Source organism: Episyrphus balteatus, chromosome 3 (genome assembly GCF_945859705.1).
Source record: "Episyrphus balteatus chromosome 3, idEpiBalt1.1, whole genome shotgun sequence".
Classification (NCBI taxonomy): domain Eukaryota; kingdom Metazoa; phylum Arthropoda; class Insecta; order Diptera; family Syrphidae; genus Episyrphus; species Episyrphus balteatus.
In genome coordinates this window covers 94,353,362-94,371,827 of record NC_079136.1, presented here as the reverse complement: position 1 = coordinate 94,371,827, position 18,466 = coordinate 94,353,362, and the positions used below count along the sequence as shown (strand labels likewise).

General features: G+C 32.6%; 1 protein-coding gene across 1 annotated transcript; it reads right to left on the bottom strand.

The window, feature by feature from the left end:
- Window positions 1–300: 300 nt before the first annotated feature.
- On the bottom strand, window positions 301–16,827 carry LOC129913785 (centrosome-associated zinc finger protein CP190). Its single transcript, XM_055992636.1, has 5 exons — window positions 16,371–16,827; window positions 15,841–16,292; window positions 9,513–10,656; window positions 4,538–5,619; window positions 301–2,691 (listed from the first exon to the last, which is right to left on the bottom strand). The coding sequence occupies exons 2-5, from the start codon at window positions 16,246–16,248 to the stop codon at window positions 1,891–1,893; spliced, it is 3,435 nt and encodes a 1,144-aa protein (XP_055848611.1). The 5' UTR covers window positions 16,249–16,292; window positions 16,371–16,827; the 3' UTR covers window positions 301–1,890.
- Between the last annotated feature and the right edge of the window lie 1,639 nt (window positions 16,828–18,466).

Sequence of the window (18,466 nt, the reverse complement as noted above, 5' to 3'; positions counted from 1 at the left end):
GATCTCTTCTGTCCTAGATTTTTTTCATTAAACAGACCTATGTATGTTATAAAACAAAAAATTAAAAATGACATTACAGTCAACACAACTCTTTTGGATGGAGAAAAATGTCCAAAACAGTAAAAAGTGAGTTACAAATGAATGAAGTCTCCAAATAATCTATGATTTCATATTTGTATGGAAAATTTCGTGTCACTCACTTTTTTTTGTTTGTTTAAAAACTTCGCTATTATTTAATTTTTTTTTGAAAACAGCCCCTATAAATAAATTATACCTTTTACAAAAAATTCGAAACTGATATACATACATACATACTTTTTATTTTGTCGAATATTTAACAATGGATATCAATGAACTTAAATTCTCTGATCTTATAATTATTATTTTATTTTATGTATTTATGAATCTTTAATTTCAAAAATTCTCTCGTCAACTGATTGCAGTAATTAAGAAACTTGATTTTATTAGTCACTTCACGACTTCGCCATTCACAGATTTTTGATAAAGAATGAGTTCACAAGAGAATACTTAAGAAAGATTTGGGAGTTTAACAGTTAGGTTATTGAGATATTGAGCCTAATGAAAGCGAAATTGAAACTGAAAATCGAGTTTTGTTCTATCTTTCAATTTTATATTTTCGAAAACTTTTCAAAATCAAATTCAGGTGTTACATTTTAATTTCAAAATTAAAGCGCTTTCAATAAAAGTGAATTGTAGAACAACTCTTTAGCGGTGGCTACACAGTGTTGTGCCCAATCACGTTCCAATTTACATTTTCTACGAAAAAGAGCAAATTCCTCATCCCTCTTGCCTACAACCTGACTGGTTAGGCGACTGAAAAATCAATGTGCAACCATCCACTTTTCTTTAAAGATCGACTTCAAATTCACTTCTAGTGAAAATAAAATGATGAGCCTAAGTGAAGTGAAAAATAAACAAGTTATCTGATAAAATTTACACCATCTAAAATCAGTAACCTAAAAAATCAAGTAACCTAATTATTGCAATCAGATGAAAATATATGGTTAGCAGATTTTAAAAATGATTAATGAGTCTTTACACGAGACTAGTTCTTCTTGGGGTATTAGGTATAAAAGCCAACGTTGCTAAGCAACTCAAACATCGTTTATCGTTTTTAGAAAAGGGAAACGAAAAGTGCGGACGGGACAATAGAAAATATTCTCCAAAGTTTGAAATGGAAGAACGTAAGAAAATATACCAAATCGAGGTATCCGTAAGGGTAAAAACTCTCCCATTTGTATGAAATCCAACAAATTTTCACTCCGACGCACGACGGATACCTCGATAGGGCCCTTTACACATACATTTTTTTTATTTTATTTTCCATAAACGCATCACTGCTTTTGCATTACAAATTTTTGTATTGAAATAAAACAAATTTTTGATGCGTTAATGAATTTAGCCACATTGCCCTCAAGTTGACGTACATACATTTTTCTCCTGGGATAGTTCATCATGCGTAAGTTGAACAGAAATTTAAAACTAATATTCATCCTAGAAAAAACTTGTCTCGTGTGAAGAGTCCTTATATAATTATGAAGACGATTAAATCAAAATAAAATAAAATATATTTTTAAAAAGTTGGTATTCTTGATGTATTATGAAGTTTCTTCATAACCACAAAGCAATTTAACCTATAATTAATACATACATTCTACAATTTATTTTTGATTTTCTTTTAAAGTGTGTGTGTTCAAAAAGCAACATCTGACATACGAAAAAATCAATTCTAAATCAGCAATAATTTTTCACAAACATATTTATGTATAATTGCAAATTGCCTCCGATTCAAAGTTAATCCTATCAAGCATACATTTATGTATGTTTTTCAAACACTTAAATTTATATTCCAATTATACTCTTGGTAGTCTACAAATCTTCTTCTTCATCAGCCCACTCATTTAAAAGACTCTTAACTTTGTCTGGTGTTTTTGATGATTCTTCTTGGGTAGAATTTGATGATGTATTAGCTTCTTCCTTAATTTCATCAGCAGTCTTGGATTTTGAAACCGTATCCTTTTCTTTTTCATCACCTTTAGCATCATCATCGTTTTCCTTTTTTGAAGCCGAAGTTGATTGAGCTTTTGCGTGGGAAATATCTTCTGCAGATATGCTCTTCGTGTCACTGTCTTTGGCTGCGGATGTTCGTCGGGATGTCCGTCCTCCTTGCACCACTGCATCTTTTTCTAAAACTGCTTCTTCTTTAATTTCAGCAGGTGGGGCAGAGACATCTGATTCTGAAACGACATCCTCACTTGCAGCCGTCTCGAATTTTTCATCTTGAGTATCTTCTTTTATGATTTGTTCTTCGTCTTCCACTTTCTCAGATTGTGAAGATTGTGTTATTTCATCTTCGGCTATCAATGAAGTATTGCCTTCTAAATCTGCTGTTTCATGTTCGAATTCGTCGACTGTTTCATCTTGATGTTTGCTTTCAACATCATCTGATTTTAATTTCTCATTGTCATCTTTAATAGATGGTACGGTAGTGGATTCAGGCTCTTCTGGAGTTTGATTATGTTGTTGGGATGGGTCTTCATTAGCTTCTTCATCTTCCTCATCTATTTCATCATCAGTCCAATCACCTGTTAGCATTTTTAGTTTTTGATTTATATCATCTGTCTTTTTCGGGTCTGGTTTTTCTTCTTTTGCAGATTTCATCAATGAAACCTATAAGTTAGAAAAAACAAAATACGATTATTGAAGCAAACAAATAACATTCGATTAGATTATAGAATTATAGATTAGATTAAAGAAGATGGGCAGAAATATTTTAAGCTTTGACCAGGGGCACAAACCAAATAAATTGGCATCAAAGTAAAGGTAAGCTACGCGTTTTGGTCTGAATACAAATCGAAACAAGTGTGGAAAGAAATTGATAATTTGAAGAATATTATCGGCCAAATTATACAGAATTTTCAAAATTAGTTTTAAGGCCAAAAGAAGCTACGCACAGCTTCTAACACTGCTTTAAGCTTGGAGCCCACCGTGCTTACATTCAAATTTATCTCTGAAAAACTCAAGTTTGGCCGTTAATAGACCTTCCTATCCTATGAAATAATGTTTCATTTTGTACCAGATATGTATGCATATATGCTTTGTAATCATATTATTGCGGTCATGAAAACGGCACCATTCAGTACTCCGTAGTAGTGCAACTTATTTGTATCAGGCGCTATAAGAAATAATATTTAAAAATTTAAATAAAAAGAACGTTGCATTTTATCTTTTTTTCGTATTCTTTTAGAACTTATTATCTGGTCCGGGTTTCATGACCTCAAGTGTAAAAAAGCGAAACAAAAAAAATGTTCCAAACAAAACCAAACACACAATTTTCATAAAACTTTACTACTCAAATTTATTTATAATACCAATTTAATTGGCTGTTGGCCAAAAAGTGTCAAGGCTGTTTTTCTTACTTTTACATCTCATCACAATCGACTTTATCACGAAATCAATTAGTATGTGCAAACCACAACCCACTTAAAATTCAATAGTTAAATTTAATTTATAATTTTTAAAGAAACAAAATAATGAAGAAATTAAATATAATAAAACATAAAACACATAAAAACTTAGTTCCAAATTTCTTAACTTCAACGAAATGGTTTCTTGAATGTTACAATATATCTTGAGTATTTCTTCTTCAAAGTATTGTATTCTTGAAAATAGATGCCTTTTGTTTCATTAATTTAGCAAATATTTTCTTTAAATAGTTATTCTTCTCTAAAAATACAAAAAAAAAAATTAGAATAGATATCAAATTCGAGAGTTGTGTTTTCTACATGGATTTTTTATTCCCTTGAAAGAGGAAATAACAGGATTCCCTACCCCTCCATATTTTGGCTAATTTGACTTATCTTTAAATGGTGAACTAATTTAAGCCAGAAATAGAAAGAAGAAATAGAAAAGTGGCCATTTTCCTTTGCTAAAAAGACTCTTACTGGTGAAGCTGAAAAGGAATCTGAAGCGTGTGGTATTGTCAAAATTGAAGGATACAAAAAAGTATATAGAGCTAAAATGCGAAGCGGTAGTGCAAGTTGTGTTAATTTCTATTTTGTCCCTCAAGCCGCATTGTTTTTTGAAACTTATTAGGTTTATATAGAGGTGAGGGATCAAGTTAAAAAAATATCTTTTATAAAAATACCACATGATTTCACCACTGTCAAAACAATGAATTCTACAAAACAACATTCAGAAACCTTGGTGAAATCTATCTTCAATGTTCAGTTATTAAAAGAACTTCGCAATTGACCGATTAACATTTAAAACTAGTTGATTTATTAACCCTCTGTCGGCACACGGGTGCGAATTTGGCAGGACAGAAATAAAAAAATTACGATTTTTCAAAAAAGTGGTCACAAAAAAGTCTCTTTATAAGGGTGAACATATTTTTTTTCGGAATTGTGAATACAATATTCGAATTTCTCGGAATATTCTACATCAATTTTATACTTGATTCTCTATAAAATATTTTGACCGAAAAAAGTTCTAGCGACATGAAAAAGAAACTCACCTTATCTTCCTCTTTTGTATTTTCAACATTCTTTTCTTCTTTTTCAGATCTTTCATCATCAGTATCTTTCTCATCATCGTCTTTATTTCCTTCTATTTCCTCATCCTCGTCAGCGTCATGAGCTGAAATTAAATTCTCAGCCCACTCCATATGATCTTCATCATCCATCCGTTCATCATTATCAGATTCTTGTTGTTCATGTGTAACCTCTTCAACGCCCTTGTTTGTTTCGAAAGCTTCTTCTTCTGTTGACATTTCAGTTCCCCTTAGTTCAGCTTCAGTCGCCGATAAGAATTCTGTATTTTGATCTTCAAAATCATCAGAGTTATCTCGTGCCTCCAACTTAAGTTTCATATCATTATCAGCCACTTCAGAGCCTTCCTCTGGTGGGAAAACACTTTCATTCAAAACCATTACAACACCACCATCGTGATCTTGATCCAACTGTGACATGATTTCTTCCCTCTGTTCGGCTGTCAGAACCATTTCATTGCCATCGGCATTGACAAACTTCGGTCCACTATCATTTGCGTAATCTTCTTCCATTGATTGTGTAGGTTCTTCCAGTTTCAAAAGTGTACTTGGCAGAGCAATATCTGAAAGGATTTTTATCTTTGCATCTCCACTTGTTTGTCCTGAGGAGTGAGCTTCGAGTTCATTATCCATTTCTTCGTCCGAAAAATCAATGACACCATCTTCACGTGCACGCTTCTTGTGGAATGTCTTCATGTGTGTGTAAAGACTCATTTCTTTTACGAAGACCTTGTTGCAGTATATGCATTGTTGCTTGTGTGCATCGGGATGGAATTGTTCACCATGAAGTTGCAAATCATTTTCATTCACGCAAATCTTGTTGCATTCTTTACACTCGGGGAATGTGTAAAGAAGTGATGCTACTTTATGTTCTATCAACATATGATGATGAAGCTCACGATTATTTTTCGAACGCCAACCGCAGTATTCGCAAAGTGCTGAATCAATGGTTTCTTTGTGGGTATTAATCAAATGGCGACGGAATCCACGGTATGATGGAATACTGATTGGGCGACCATTGACACCACAACGAAGACAAAGCCAAGGACCTTTGAAGGAAAAAAAAAAAAGAATTTGAATATAAATTGAATAAGCACAAAACTTTTGGAGAAATTCTTCATGACCGTTACAACATAAAAGAAAAACTAATAATTAGGAACAAAAGAATAACTTGGAAGCCACATTTTTTTTATTGATGGAATATATTACATAATGTAAAAATAAGCATTATAACAATGTGTAATTATTGTTGAATAAATTTAAATTAAGTTAAAGGAATAAAATAAATAAACAAAATCAATATATATATATAGTATGCTTATAAAAATGCGTTAACAGAGATTTCAATATCACAAAAAAAAAAAATCATTTTGCAGTCAAAAGTTCGATGACTTATTTTCTTAAAATTCTGGTGTTTGCAAAATACCATTTGTCTGAAAAGAAAAAGAGATTTGTTTGACAATCGTCTTGTTTGATGAATGGTCTTAATTTTTCACAAAAGAAGCAATTACTTGGGAAATTAATATGCAAATACGTCAACATAAAACATATCTGTGACAGAATGTATCGTAGTGGAAAATACAAAAAACACCAAAGAACCAAGGAATCTATAAATTCTAATTCCCCGTTTGGAGTTTGTTAGCATTTTTAAAGAAAACAAATATCAACTAAAATACAATATTCATATACACTTAGGAGCAAAAAAACGGAATCAAATAAATTATATTATATTAAAAACAAAAATTGCCATGGATAAAATATTTTTATTCAAAGTCTCATGGTCTCATTTTAAAGCTTGTATTTTTTACTTTGAATCGTTGGTAAAAACATAAAAATGCATACGATAGTGTTACCGCTATCTGTCAATAAATTGCACTTCATTTTTGTTTTAATGTTAAATTTTCCAGATACTCTCTGTTTCAATTTCAGTCTTTTTTTTTCCAACGATAGTTTTAGCGTTGGCTGTCAATGAATTGCACTTACACTGCCGCTCATCTGAATAGGTTCACATTTTAGTTCATTTTACATTTGGCCTGTCTTGGTATTAATTGCAATGGCACATCTTTTTTATGTATGTAACGAGAGAACATCTTTATGCGCTTAGTTTAGGAGAAAAAAAAATTGTCTTGGGCCTACCGTTCTTCTCACACGGTAGCTAGATTAAATCTAGTCATAAAATCAAGCATATTTTTTGGCTCATCTGAATAGGTTCAAAAGCAAAAATGTTAAGAAATGATGAGTTGCATGGGTCTGTTGGACTCAAAATTGTGTCTGTCAATTAATCTGATTGTGTATAACCTGTAAGGATGAAAACGGGTCGTGAAAAATCTTTAGGCGCGGAAAAAATGTGGAAAATAAAATAAGCCTTTGAATTAGACCGAAACCAACGATGCATTGGGACAAAAACAAACACAAGTTAAAATTTAGTAAAGCAGTTATTTGCGCAATATCCAAGGGTATAGAAACAACATTAAAAGTCGATGTAACTCAGTCACAACATGGGCCGATAGATGTGCAATGATCAGAATAGCATGACTTCGAGCTAAAAATTAAGCTGAAAACCGGTATAAAATGCAGTTTAACGACGGCAAAACGGGTTGTCAGAAGTGGTAAACATTTGAGGAGAACAAAACTTCGCAAAAATTATCACTTTACAAACCACGAACAGAAACTCACCTCCAATAGTAAAAAAAAAACTCTGTTTGAAATTGCAGATCAAAAGTTTTGTATGAGGAAATAGCTTTGCACTTAATGACATTGCCTTCAAAGTTATGTAGACACCTTAAAATAATGCTTCACTCTACGAAGCTCATAAAAATAGGAATTTAGCCCTCAGGGCCCACTTAATTCATTTTTTTTCCTTTGAAAAATCACCGGTTGCAAATTCGACTTTCACGATAATTTTTTTTTTTTATTGGAGGTGAGTTTCTGTTCGTGGTTTGTAAAGTGATAATTTTTGCGAAGTTTTGTTCTCCTAAAATGTTTACCACTTCTGACAACCCTTTTTGCCGTTAAACTGCATTTTATACCCGTTTTCAGCTTAATTTTTAGCTCGAAGTCATGCTATTCTGATCATTGCACATCTATCGGCCCATGTTGTGACTGAGTTACATCGACTTTTAATGTTGTTTCTATACCCTTGGATATTGCTCAAATAACTGCTTACTAAATTTTAACTTGTGTTTGTTTTTGTCCCAATGCATCGTTGGTTTCGGTCTAATTCAAAGGCTTCTTTTATTTTCCACATTTTTTCCGCGCCTAAAGATTTTTCACGACCCGTTTTCATCCTTACAGGTTATACACAATCACATTTATTGACAGACACAATTTTGAGTCCAACAGACCCATGCAACTCATCATTTATTAACATTTTTGCTTTTGAACCTATTCAGATGAGCCAAAAAATATGCTTGATTTTATGACTAGATTTGGTCTAGCTACCGTGTGAAAAGAACGGTAGGCCCAAGACAATTTTTTTTTCTCCTAAACTAAGCGCATAAAGATGTTCTCTCGTTACATACATAAAAAAGATGTGCCATTGCATTAAATACCAAGACAGGCCAAATGTAAAATGAGCTAAAATGTGAACCTATTCAGATGAGCTTCAGTGTAATTTTTTTTAAATGTTAAATTTTCCAGATAATTTGTGTTTTAATTTCAGTTTTTTTTTTCCTTACATACTTCATTTATGTTGGATGGATAGAACCAACGAACGGATTTTTGAGTTCTTAGCATTGACTTAAAGCTTTTGTTTCAAGCTCTTCAATGCTACCATTAACATTTATGTATGTCGATTACTTCACGACCAATTATCGTTTTTAGAGAACGCAAATATTGATTCCATTTTTTTGCTCCTAAGTGTATAAATAATTTGTTACTAAAGTATTTTTTGGTATAGTTTTGGCTTTAAGTCATGAACTACCACATTTTGTATTTTAGAAGGGATACTAGTTCCTTTTTAAACGTCAATAATTAGCAGTGGAAGTTTGTGGCCTAGATTATGAAGCCATTCGGCCTTATTCGTATCTTAATATTTACTACAAACTACGAAAAAAAAAATCACAAATTGGCAATTTGTATGAAATTTTCCATTACCAACGTTTTCTGTGATTTGTTTTGCTAAAAAAACAGCCACTATATCCGCAATCCGAATTGTTTGAGAAAAATTAAAAACAAAGTTTTGTTATAATGCATAGCTTAGAATAGCTTAGAAATTTTATTGAAATCTTTATAGCCATTTTCTAGGAAATTTCAATATTGAGAAATGATTATATTGAAAGTATTTGTTTTAATAGAAATTAAAAAAAAAAAAAAACAATCTTGGAATAAAAAGGGGTTTTTTCACACAGCGTTTATGAAAAATTGCAACATTTAAGGTATAACCACAAAAAAAGACCAGGTAAACTTACAAAAGTAAAAATAAAACTTTGGCAGAATAATTGAAAATATTTACTTCTAGCATTACTTTATCAAAATCCTAGTATGGAACTTTCTATGTGGCATTATGAAATGATTGTTTGATTTCTTTTGATTTTACACAAATTGTCGCTATAGAATTCGAATCATAAAAAAAAAAAATCCTGATTATTTTTAACTCACCAAGAATTTCAAATACAATATTTTAACGTTTCATCTGGGTTGATCTAATAATAAATAATTTCATGGCTAGTAACACTGTAGACTCTTATATTTTGTGTAACTTCGGTTCATTTTGCATAAATATTTTGTCGAAAATCTAATATGAACTACATATTAAAAAGGTTAAAAATCCCTAATCACCAAACAACTGCAAACACAAATTTGTTTTTTTTTTTGTGTTTGTTATTGTTATTAAATTGTTTAAATAAAATGTATGGTGTATTTTAGTGATCATTATACATCATAACTACCAACAATGTTAAGCAATCTATTATCTATAATATAAACTTAAATTTGTATCTACCTGTTGTATTTTCAGCCCCCTGAGCTATAAGCGCATGCATTGTTTTGCTATCAATTCTTCTCTTGGGTGGTGCTGCAGCTGTTCCAGCTCTGACCTCGGTTAAATTCTTCAAAGAAGTTGCTGGGGCCTCAACATTTTTAACAGGTGATGCCGTTGAATATGATTTTAAAGTTTTCTTTATAATCGACTGTTGCTTTTGTTGCTGTTTGGGTTGTATTTTTTCTGGCTCATTACTTTTTTCCATTTCAGCTGACATATTATCAATGGTTTCTTTCTTAACAATTATTTTCTGCGATTGCCCACCAACATTTGGCATTATCTTCAATTTAATATTCTTGTTGCTCTTTACCAAATGTGGATACTGACGAAGAACTTCACTTATGATTTTAGCATGATCCATCTTCGAATTGGAGCTGTCTTTTACTACAATTGTTGGCTTTTCATTTGGTGATTGTTTAATGATAATAGATGAATGTTGATTTTGTTGCTGTTGTTGTTGTTGCTGTTGCTGTTGTTGCTTAATACTTACTGACGACGATGAAGGAGTTGGATTTACATTTGTAGGTTCTTCATCGTCATCATCATGATGGAACTCATCATCCATAATGCTATCAAACTCAGCATCGTCACCAAATTCAGCAGCGATCTGTTTTCTCATTCTCTGTTGTTCCGAGAATTCTTTGACATCTTCAATATTGGGTTTCTTGGCTGGTGGTGAGGTGAAAGTAGCCACTGCTGGTCTTTTGTTATTGTTGAAACCTTTACGCAATTGTTCAAAAGGTGAAGAACGGTTCCATTGGTTTGTTGCATGGACTTCAACATAATCTTCTGGCTCTTCTTTTAATGGTTTGCTTTCATATGAAATCGAATCGAATGAAGACTCATATGTTTCTGTTTGAGCAACAGGTTCTTCAAAGCGAATTGGTCCTCTTTGTAATTTCGGAGGAGCTTTGAGCAATGTATTAGATACAACCTTGTGTGTATTCCTATCTTGCATTGGTCGCATTCCTCCTCGTCGCGACGGTGTTATTGGATGAGTTATTTGAATGCGCTGTTGGGGTTGTTGTGTTGAGCTCACTGATTGAGATGCTTTTGATATTGCACCCACTGGGATCCGTTTATTCTTCTGTATTGGATTGATAACCTTATTGAAAAAAAAAAAATTAAAAAATTTTTATAACTATAAATATGTTGCAACAAAAAATATTTGATTCATGTTAAGGCATTATGTATTTTTTTTTGTTTAAACCTGCAATATCCACCATCATTTAGTTTTTCTTTTTTAGGTTTTGTTCGAAAAATGCGATTTAAGCCATTTTTTTGAAACTTTTTAAATAGCGAGATAGCACAATTCTGCGTCATGTTAAGTCAAATTTATTGGCGGTACCCGTATTGAAAATCAGTTTTATCGAGAGCAGTTACTTATTTGAATCGAATATTGATGAATTTATTCATCTATTCTAACGCTCTTTGGGGATTCTTAGCGAAATGCTGCAGAAAACCTCATACCAACTGGTGGAAGAGCTTAGTGGTGAGCACGGGACAACAACTCATTCAGGTAAAAACAGAGTTCCCGAAAGAATAAAGGCATTTTGCAACAAAACGAAAACACACGATATATTGAAAAAATCGTCATTAATTTTTTTTTTTTTTTGACTTTGCCTCCTTAAAAAAAATCGTAGTGGCATAATGTTTTATACAACCGTAATTATACTGTATGTACTGTACAGAAAACAAAATAAAATTAGTTTTTAGCGTTCTAGTTAAAGAATAAGTGACAATTGAAAATTTTCATCGGTCATAATCATGTGGCCACCTACTGTAGATAAAAGGAAACAAAAACAACAGGATTCACTACCCTCCTGTAGATAGTAGTAACAGAGTGAAAACGGAAGCAATACTAAACATCTTAAGTGATCATTTCAGGCAGCACTAAATGGTAATGAAGTGTAAGGAGCCCTCAGCAAATTTTAGGAGGGCGTGCTAGGAAAAATTATTATTGGAATTCTTTAAATTGTACATTTTTAATTATTTCGATGTAAGATAATGCAAAAATAGATGTTTCTTGTATAATGGTCAAATTGGGTTTCGTCATAAACGAGAAGAAGACGAAATAAATGCTGTCATCAATTGGAGTCGATTCCTATCTAAGACTTGGTCAGAACGTGACTATCGAAAAATTTATCTTCGAAGTAACCAAATTCTGTTTGCCAAATTAAGGCTAGTTCAGAAAATAAAAAAAAAATTTTCGGAAGAACATTTCACAGCGTTTTAAGCGATATCGAAAATGTGTTTATTTCACAGAAGGTGGTACGTAATGCACATGCACATGCCAAAACGGAAAGCTGTTTGGTTAAAATGTTATCCAATTTCTAATTCCCGATTTGAAATTGCTATCAAGATCAGAATTTGAAGGGCTTATCATATTAAGCCGTTCAAGATTCACATCCGAAGGCACACCAGCAATTATTTTGTAGGTTTGACGTTTGAAACTGATTCTATTTAATACGGATTATATTGAAGGGCTCGAAAGGTGAAGAAGTGAAGAAGACTCATCGACGCCAAAAGCACGCATTTTTTGAAAGAAAAGCTTGATGCCAAACTCTATCAAATATGAGATATCAAGTGCAACAATCTTACTTTTTACAAAACGATGTAAAGGTTTTTTCTACTGCTCTGTGAGATAAAGTGAGGATGATTCGTCTTTTAAGGAACAGGTTGAAAGAATTCACTCGGGAGAAGAAAAATAGAATAGGACAAATGAAAAAAGCTTACGCAGTGGTTTTGCCAGCGTGAATTTGCTACGATAAACAATCACGGAATCCGTTCGTAATGGAAAATTTTATACAAATCGTCAATACGATGGGATTTTGTGATTGGTTTTTCGGGAATCGTAGAAAATGTCCGATACGTATGGAATTCGTTATAGTCCAGTAATTTTAGGTTTTATCTGCGGAAAAATTCCTACTGGGCTGAATTTTGGTATACAGCTTAATGACGGCTTTGTTATGAAGATGTGAAAAATCGACATTGATATCGTGTCCGCGTTAAGAGTTATAGGGGTCAAAAGGTCACAAAAACTGGTTTTTCACGATTTTCAGCAAAACGATAAGTCTTATCAAAAAATTTTCAATGCAAGAATTGTAGACCAGATTATTATATATAAAAAGTGTCATGATACTTTTTTTCCTAAGACCCACCGTTTCTTAGGTATAACGATTCAAAAAGTTGAAGTTTAGTTGTAATCGTCATAATCCTATTCCTGAAAAAAAAACTCCTAACTGAAAAGTTCCTGAAATTTCATTATTTTTTTAGCTTGAATTTCGTTCCTCAACTGTTAAGAATATGGGGAAACCAAAAAAAAATGGAAATTTTCGCCATTTTTCCGATTGAGGCCCTTCTCCCGAAACCATTTCCCTGGGAATTTTTGATTAGAATATGTCTGAAAATATACAGGGTGTGCAATAGAGAATGGACAACCCTAAAACGGCTTATAGCTACACTTATGATTGTTCTAAAAACAGATAGAAAAAAGTTCTATCGCAACCAGTTCATAAAATATGGACTTTTTTTCGTTCAGTGTATTTTAAATTTTATCATCTTATGTTTTCGTTCACTACAACCACGAATTAATGAATTTTATTTATTTCTTTTTTTTATAATTTTCTACAATAATTGGATGAGTACATAAAAGCTTTAAAAATTTCATAGCTATTGCACATTTTCGTAAAAAAAATTTTGAAATCTGTTTTTTGATGCAAAATGTAAAAAAAGTATTTTATGAAAAATTTTAAACACCTGTGGTATAAAATAAATCTATAGAAACCTAGGTGGCCATCTTTCTTAAAAATATTCTCCTTATACCAGAATATTTTTAAGAAAGTTGGCCACCTAGGTTTCTATAGATTTATTTTATACCACAGGTGTTTAAAATTTTTCATAAAATACTTTTTTTACATTTTGCATCAAAAAACAGATTTCAAAATTTTTTTTACGAAAATGTGCAATAGCTATGAAATTTTTAAAGCTTTTATGTACTCATCCAATTATTGTAGAAAATTATAAAAAAAAAGAAATAAATAAAATTCATTCATTCGTGGTTGTAGTGAACGAAAACATAAGATGATAAAATTTAAAATACACTGAACGAAAAAAAGTCCATATTTTATGAACTGGTTGCGATAGAACTTTTTTCTATTTGTTTTTAGAACAATCATAAGTGTAGCTATAAGCCGTTTTAGGGTTGTCCATTCTCTATTGCACACCCTGTATATTTTCAGACATATTCTAATCAAAAATTCCCAGGGAAATGGTTTCGGGAGAAGGGCCTCAATCGGAAAAATGGCGAAAATTTCCATTTTTTTTTGGTTTCCCCATATTCTTAACAGTTGAGGAACGAAATTCAAGCTAAAAAAATAATGAAATTTCAGGAACTTTTCAGTTAGGAGTTTTTTTTCAGGAATAGGATTATGACGATTACAACTAAACTTCAACTTTTTGAATCGTTATACCTAAGAAACGGTGGGTCTTAGGAAAAAAAGTGTCATGACACTTTTTATATATAATAATCTGGTCTACAATTCTTGCATTGAAAATTTTTTGATAAGACTTACCGTTTTGCTGAAAGTCGTGAAAAAATAGTTTTTGTGACCTTTTGACCCCTATAACTCTTAACGCGGACACGATATCAATGTCGATTTTTCACATCTTCATAACAAAGCCGTCATTAAGCTGTATACCAAAATTCAGCCCAGTAGGAATTTTTCCGCAGATTGGGCTTAAAAATGACTAAAATGACTGGGCTATTATAAGTCCGAATATCTATAGACTATAGTTCTGTTTGATAGTTTAACACATTTCGTAAAGAATTAAATTTGTGATTATATCTGCGCTGGCGTCTACTTCACTACCGAGGAAACATATTCAACAGTTTAAGTTGAAGAAATCATTGATAACAACCCAGTTGGATTTTTTTCGTACTGCCAGACATTTTTCTTAGGAAGTTTTTCTTGAACTGAATTTGAAATGTAAATTCCTCGGCATTTTTCTTAAAAAGTTTATCCCAAGGTTCAATGGGACCCAATAACTGATTTTTGATTTTCAAAAGAATTGAAAATTCCATTCAACCAATGAGTTGGAGAGCCATAAACTCTTATTGGTAGAACCTTCGAGATGTTGTTCAGAGATTATAATAGAATAGACGGAAATCAGCAGCCTAATTGCAAGTATGAAAACATACAAAAATTGAAAATACAGATTTACCTTCGCATGGTGTTGTGAAATTGCAAGGCTTAGAAATATGTATTTGTTGGTATAGGTTAGGTAAGGTTATAGTGGTTGTCGGGCAAAGTACTCGACACAACAATGAAGACTAGCAATTGGGAACTCACTAGCCGAACCACCCGGAGCTTCCCTGTAAGCAAGTATCATGGTATAAAAAAAGAAGGTATGATCACGGGAAGAAAGTCTGTATCGAGAACTGTCAGATGAAAGAAAAAGAGATGGCTTTCCAAGTTTTTGACAGCTGTCCCATTGAAATTGTTGTTGTTAACAAATTTGTCTTGAAAATTGTTGTTGCTTTTGACTTTTTCAAATAAAACGTCAAAAACTTATTACTCCATTTTGTAAAATGGCGACTCTTATGATCATACCTTCTCTTCTTATACCATGCATGGGCAAGTATTACTAAAGTTGGTTTTCTTTAAAGCGTCCTGCTTAAGCATAAGCTTACATGTAGAGGAGTGATTGTTCCTTGTTTGGCGAGTTCGTTCGCCCTACAGTTGCCTGGAATGTCTCTATGTCCCAGCACCCATAAGAGGTGAATGTTAAACTACTCAGACATCTCCCTTAGAGTTGTTTGGCAGTCGAAGACCGTGATTGAATTTGTAGTGACAGAGCCAAGAGATTTAAAAGCCGCTTGGCTGTCCGAGAAGATCCGAATATCCGTATTGGATATTACGTTTTCTCTGCGTCAAGATAGAGCTTCCTTTATCGCCTGAACTTCCGCTTGGAACATGCTTCATTGGGCTGGTAAGCGAAAGAAGACTGAGATTAAGTTTTTCCGAGAATATACCACTTCCTACTTCTCATTGGTTTTTGAACCATCAGTATAAAAGTGTAAAGAGTCATTGTCCAAAATGCTACGGTCCTCATATACAGTTCTACAGGGAATAGAGGTCTGTTGGTCTACAACTAATAATAAAATAAATTTCTTTCGCGAAGCAAGCAAGAAATCGGATAAACTTAACTTGTTGAAATATAATTTTTTTTGCTCTTAACGCTAAAGAATGTTAACATAAAACATACATATTTGTAATAATTGACATACCTTCCCTGAGGTCACCATCCTTGAAGTTTCCATAGTGCGTTTATGTGCCTCCAGCAATTTCAACAAAACTGTCATATTCATTTCCTTGGCAGTTTTCAACAGTTTACTATACATTTTCAACTCAAACTCCAGTGTACCCGTGTACATAAAGTTGACAATGGGTACAACAACATCGGCTTGCAACTCCGCCGGCATAACCAGAGCGTCGTCCATCAATTCACATGTTTGTTCGAGGACATTGAAAAAATCTGTGCAAGCACTCAACACCAGACGATGCACTTTAAGTTGCGAATTATCTTTAAATTGTAGCGTCAAATCACAGAAATCTGTCTTGTTGAAGAAATTCTGTAACTTTTGAAGGAAGAATACCCCCCAGTTGTCCACTTTGACCGATTTTATTTCGCCCATTGCGTAGCCAAGGCTAATCAATTGTTCCTCTTCAATAATTGCAGCTGGAAGTTGAAAAGGAACCAAGGTGATTATTAAGGAGCAGGATATTATACTAATTATTCTTTAAAATAAAGATTTACCTTGTTTTTATTTACGCCTTGTAGCGCCAACAAAACTATGACAAAACACAAAAAAAAAACAAAAAGAATTTCTCCACAAATGGAAATTGACAATGCACCGAAAGAAAGCTTTTTCGTTCTTGTATTTATTTTATTTGATTTATTTATGCACTCATGAAGTTTTTATTTAAAAGTTTATTAAATATTTGTGTAAATGATAAAATTAATTTTTATCTATTAAATTAAACTTGGCTTTGATTTGTTGTTTAGATTTTATTAAGAAAAATAAGAAGTTATTTTGTACTTTTGATCGAAAACACACAGAAGTCGCTTTAATTTTCCAATTACTTCAACCTAAAATGGCGTCTTAACGAAAATGTCATTTGTTGGCGATGGAAATGAATAAAGTATTGAAAACTGAACGAAGACAAGCCGTTTTTCTGTTTGGCCGAGTGGTGGTTGGATTGAATTTGTGGTGTTGTTATTTTTTTTTTTTGTGTATACGCTGGCTTCATCGTTGCGATGTATTTTTAGGATTTGGTTTGAAGGGTACCACTTTTTTTTTTTGTTGTGAGGAGTGGAGTAGTGGTGTGGTGGGAATTGGATCAGAAAAAGCTTTCTTTTGTTTTTGAATTTTTGTAAAAGCTTTGTTTCAAGAGAGGAAAACTTTTATTTGTTTTTGTAGATATGAACGCATCGGCGCATTTGAAATTCAGATATATTTCTGTTGAAGCTTTTTTAAAAGCCAACATGTAAAAAGGGGTCAAGGATTAAAAATTTTACAATACGGATACAAATACAAGTATGTATATCAACGATAGGTGGCGCATTTGCAACATGTTGCAGGTATGGTAGAATTGAAACTTTAATTTTTTTAGTATCGGAAGGATATGGTTTGGATCTTTGCTACCGCTATCGATTTTCTCGATTTTCGTAAAGTTCGAAAAATACCAGAGTGCCGATCGGAAACTGATTAGACAAGGATATATGACTACCCGACAAACAATTTTGGTTCTATAAAGCTTTACAGATGCAATTGTTGCTTCTGTAAAGCATTATAGAAGCAAAATTGTTAGTAGGGTACTTAACCTACTTTTGTTCTTTAAAGTACTATAGAATTTTTAAACACTGAGTTCCTGATGAAAACTGAAAATTAACAGTTCCTTTGGGCTCATATGAGATATGAACAAATTGGAAAAGCTTTTGTTTTTCTTAAGAACGATTCTATGGATTTTGATTACAAAAATATGGATACTATATGACAAATATTGTCCTATTTTTAAAACAAGACAAGGTGTGTTTTTTATTACAACCGGACTTAACTGGACAAAAAAACGCAGCCTGGGCTAAGCAATTTACATGTTAAATACAACAACACCTTAGCCCCTTGGGCTTAGTTGTTTAGCCCGGAGATTTCTCTGGGCTTAACTTTTTGAACAGTTTTAAATCTGTGCTACCAAACTAATTTTTTTATAAATTGTTTAAAATTTGTTTACAAACGTGAAAACTGACGTTTGGAAGGACAAAATGTATTTAACTAGTTTTGCTAGCATAAATTTTTATATCTGTTTGTAAAACATACCTACATGAAAAATACAAGAAAAAGACGAAAGCGAAAAATATGACAACTCTAAATTTTTGATGTGTCTGCTGTTTTCGGAACATTCGATATACAGTGCTGCCAAGATTTCAGGTTAAGCCCCGAGGCGTTTTTTTTTGTCCAGTTAAGACCGGTGGTAGTAAAAAACACACCTAATAGCCTGTTTACACTAGAGCAAATGAGATGATTTCGATCAAATTTGCCAAATGAGGTTCGAAATGAGATGATTTCCCATACAAATTTCAAATTTGAAATGAGATAATTATCATCTCATTTCAACGAAAAAAAAAATTAAGTCAAATCGCCTGAACGCTCATAAAATTTCATTGTGAATAGGTCACAATTATGAATTTTTACAAAACGTCAAACTAACAAAATAAAAAAAAAAAACAGCACATAGCGGTAAAAACAAATTGGGTATATTTTGTGTCGCGTCGGTAAATAAAAATTGAAAATAAAAATTGTAATTCCGAAATAACTATCCCAGATCCTAACGGAACCTCAAATCGTTGTGTCG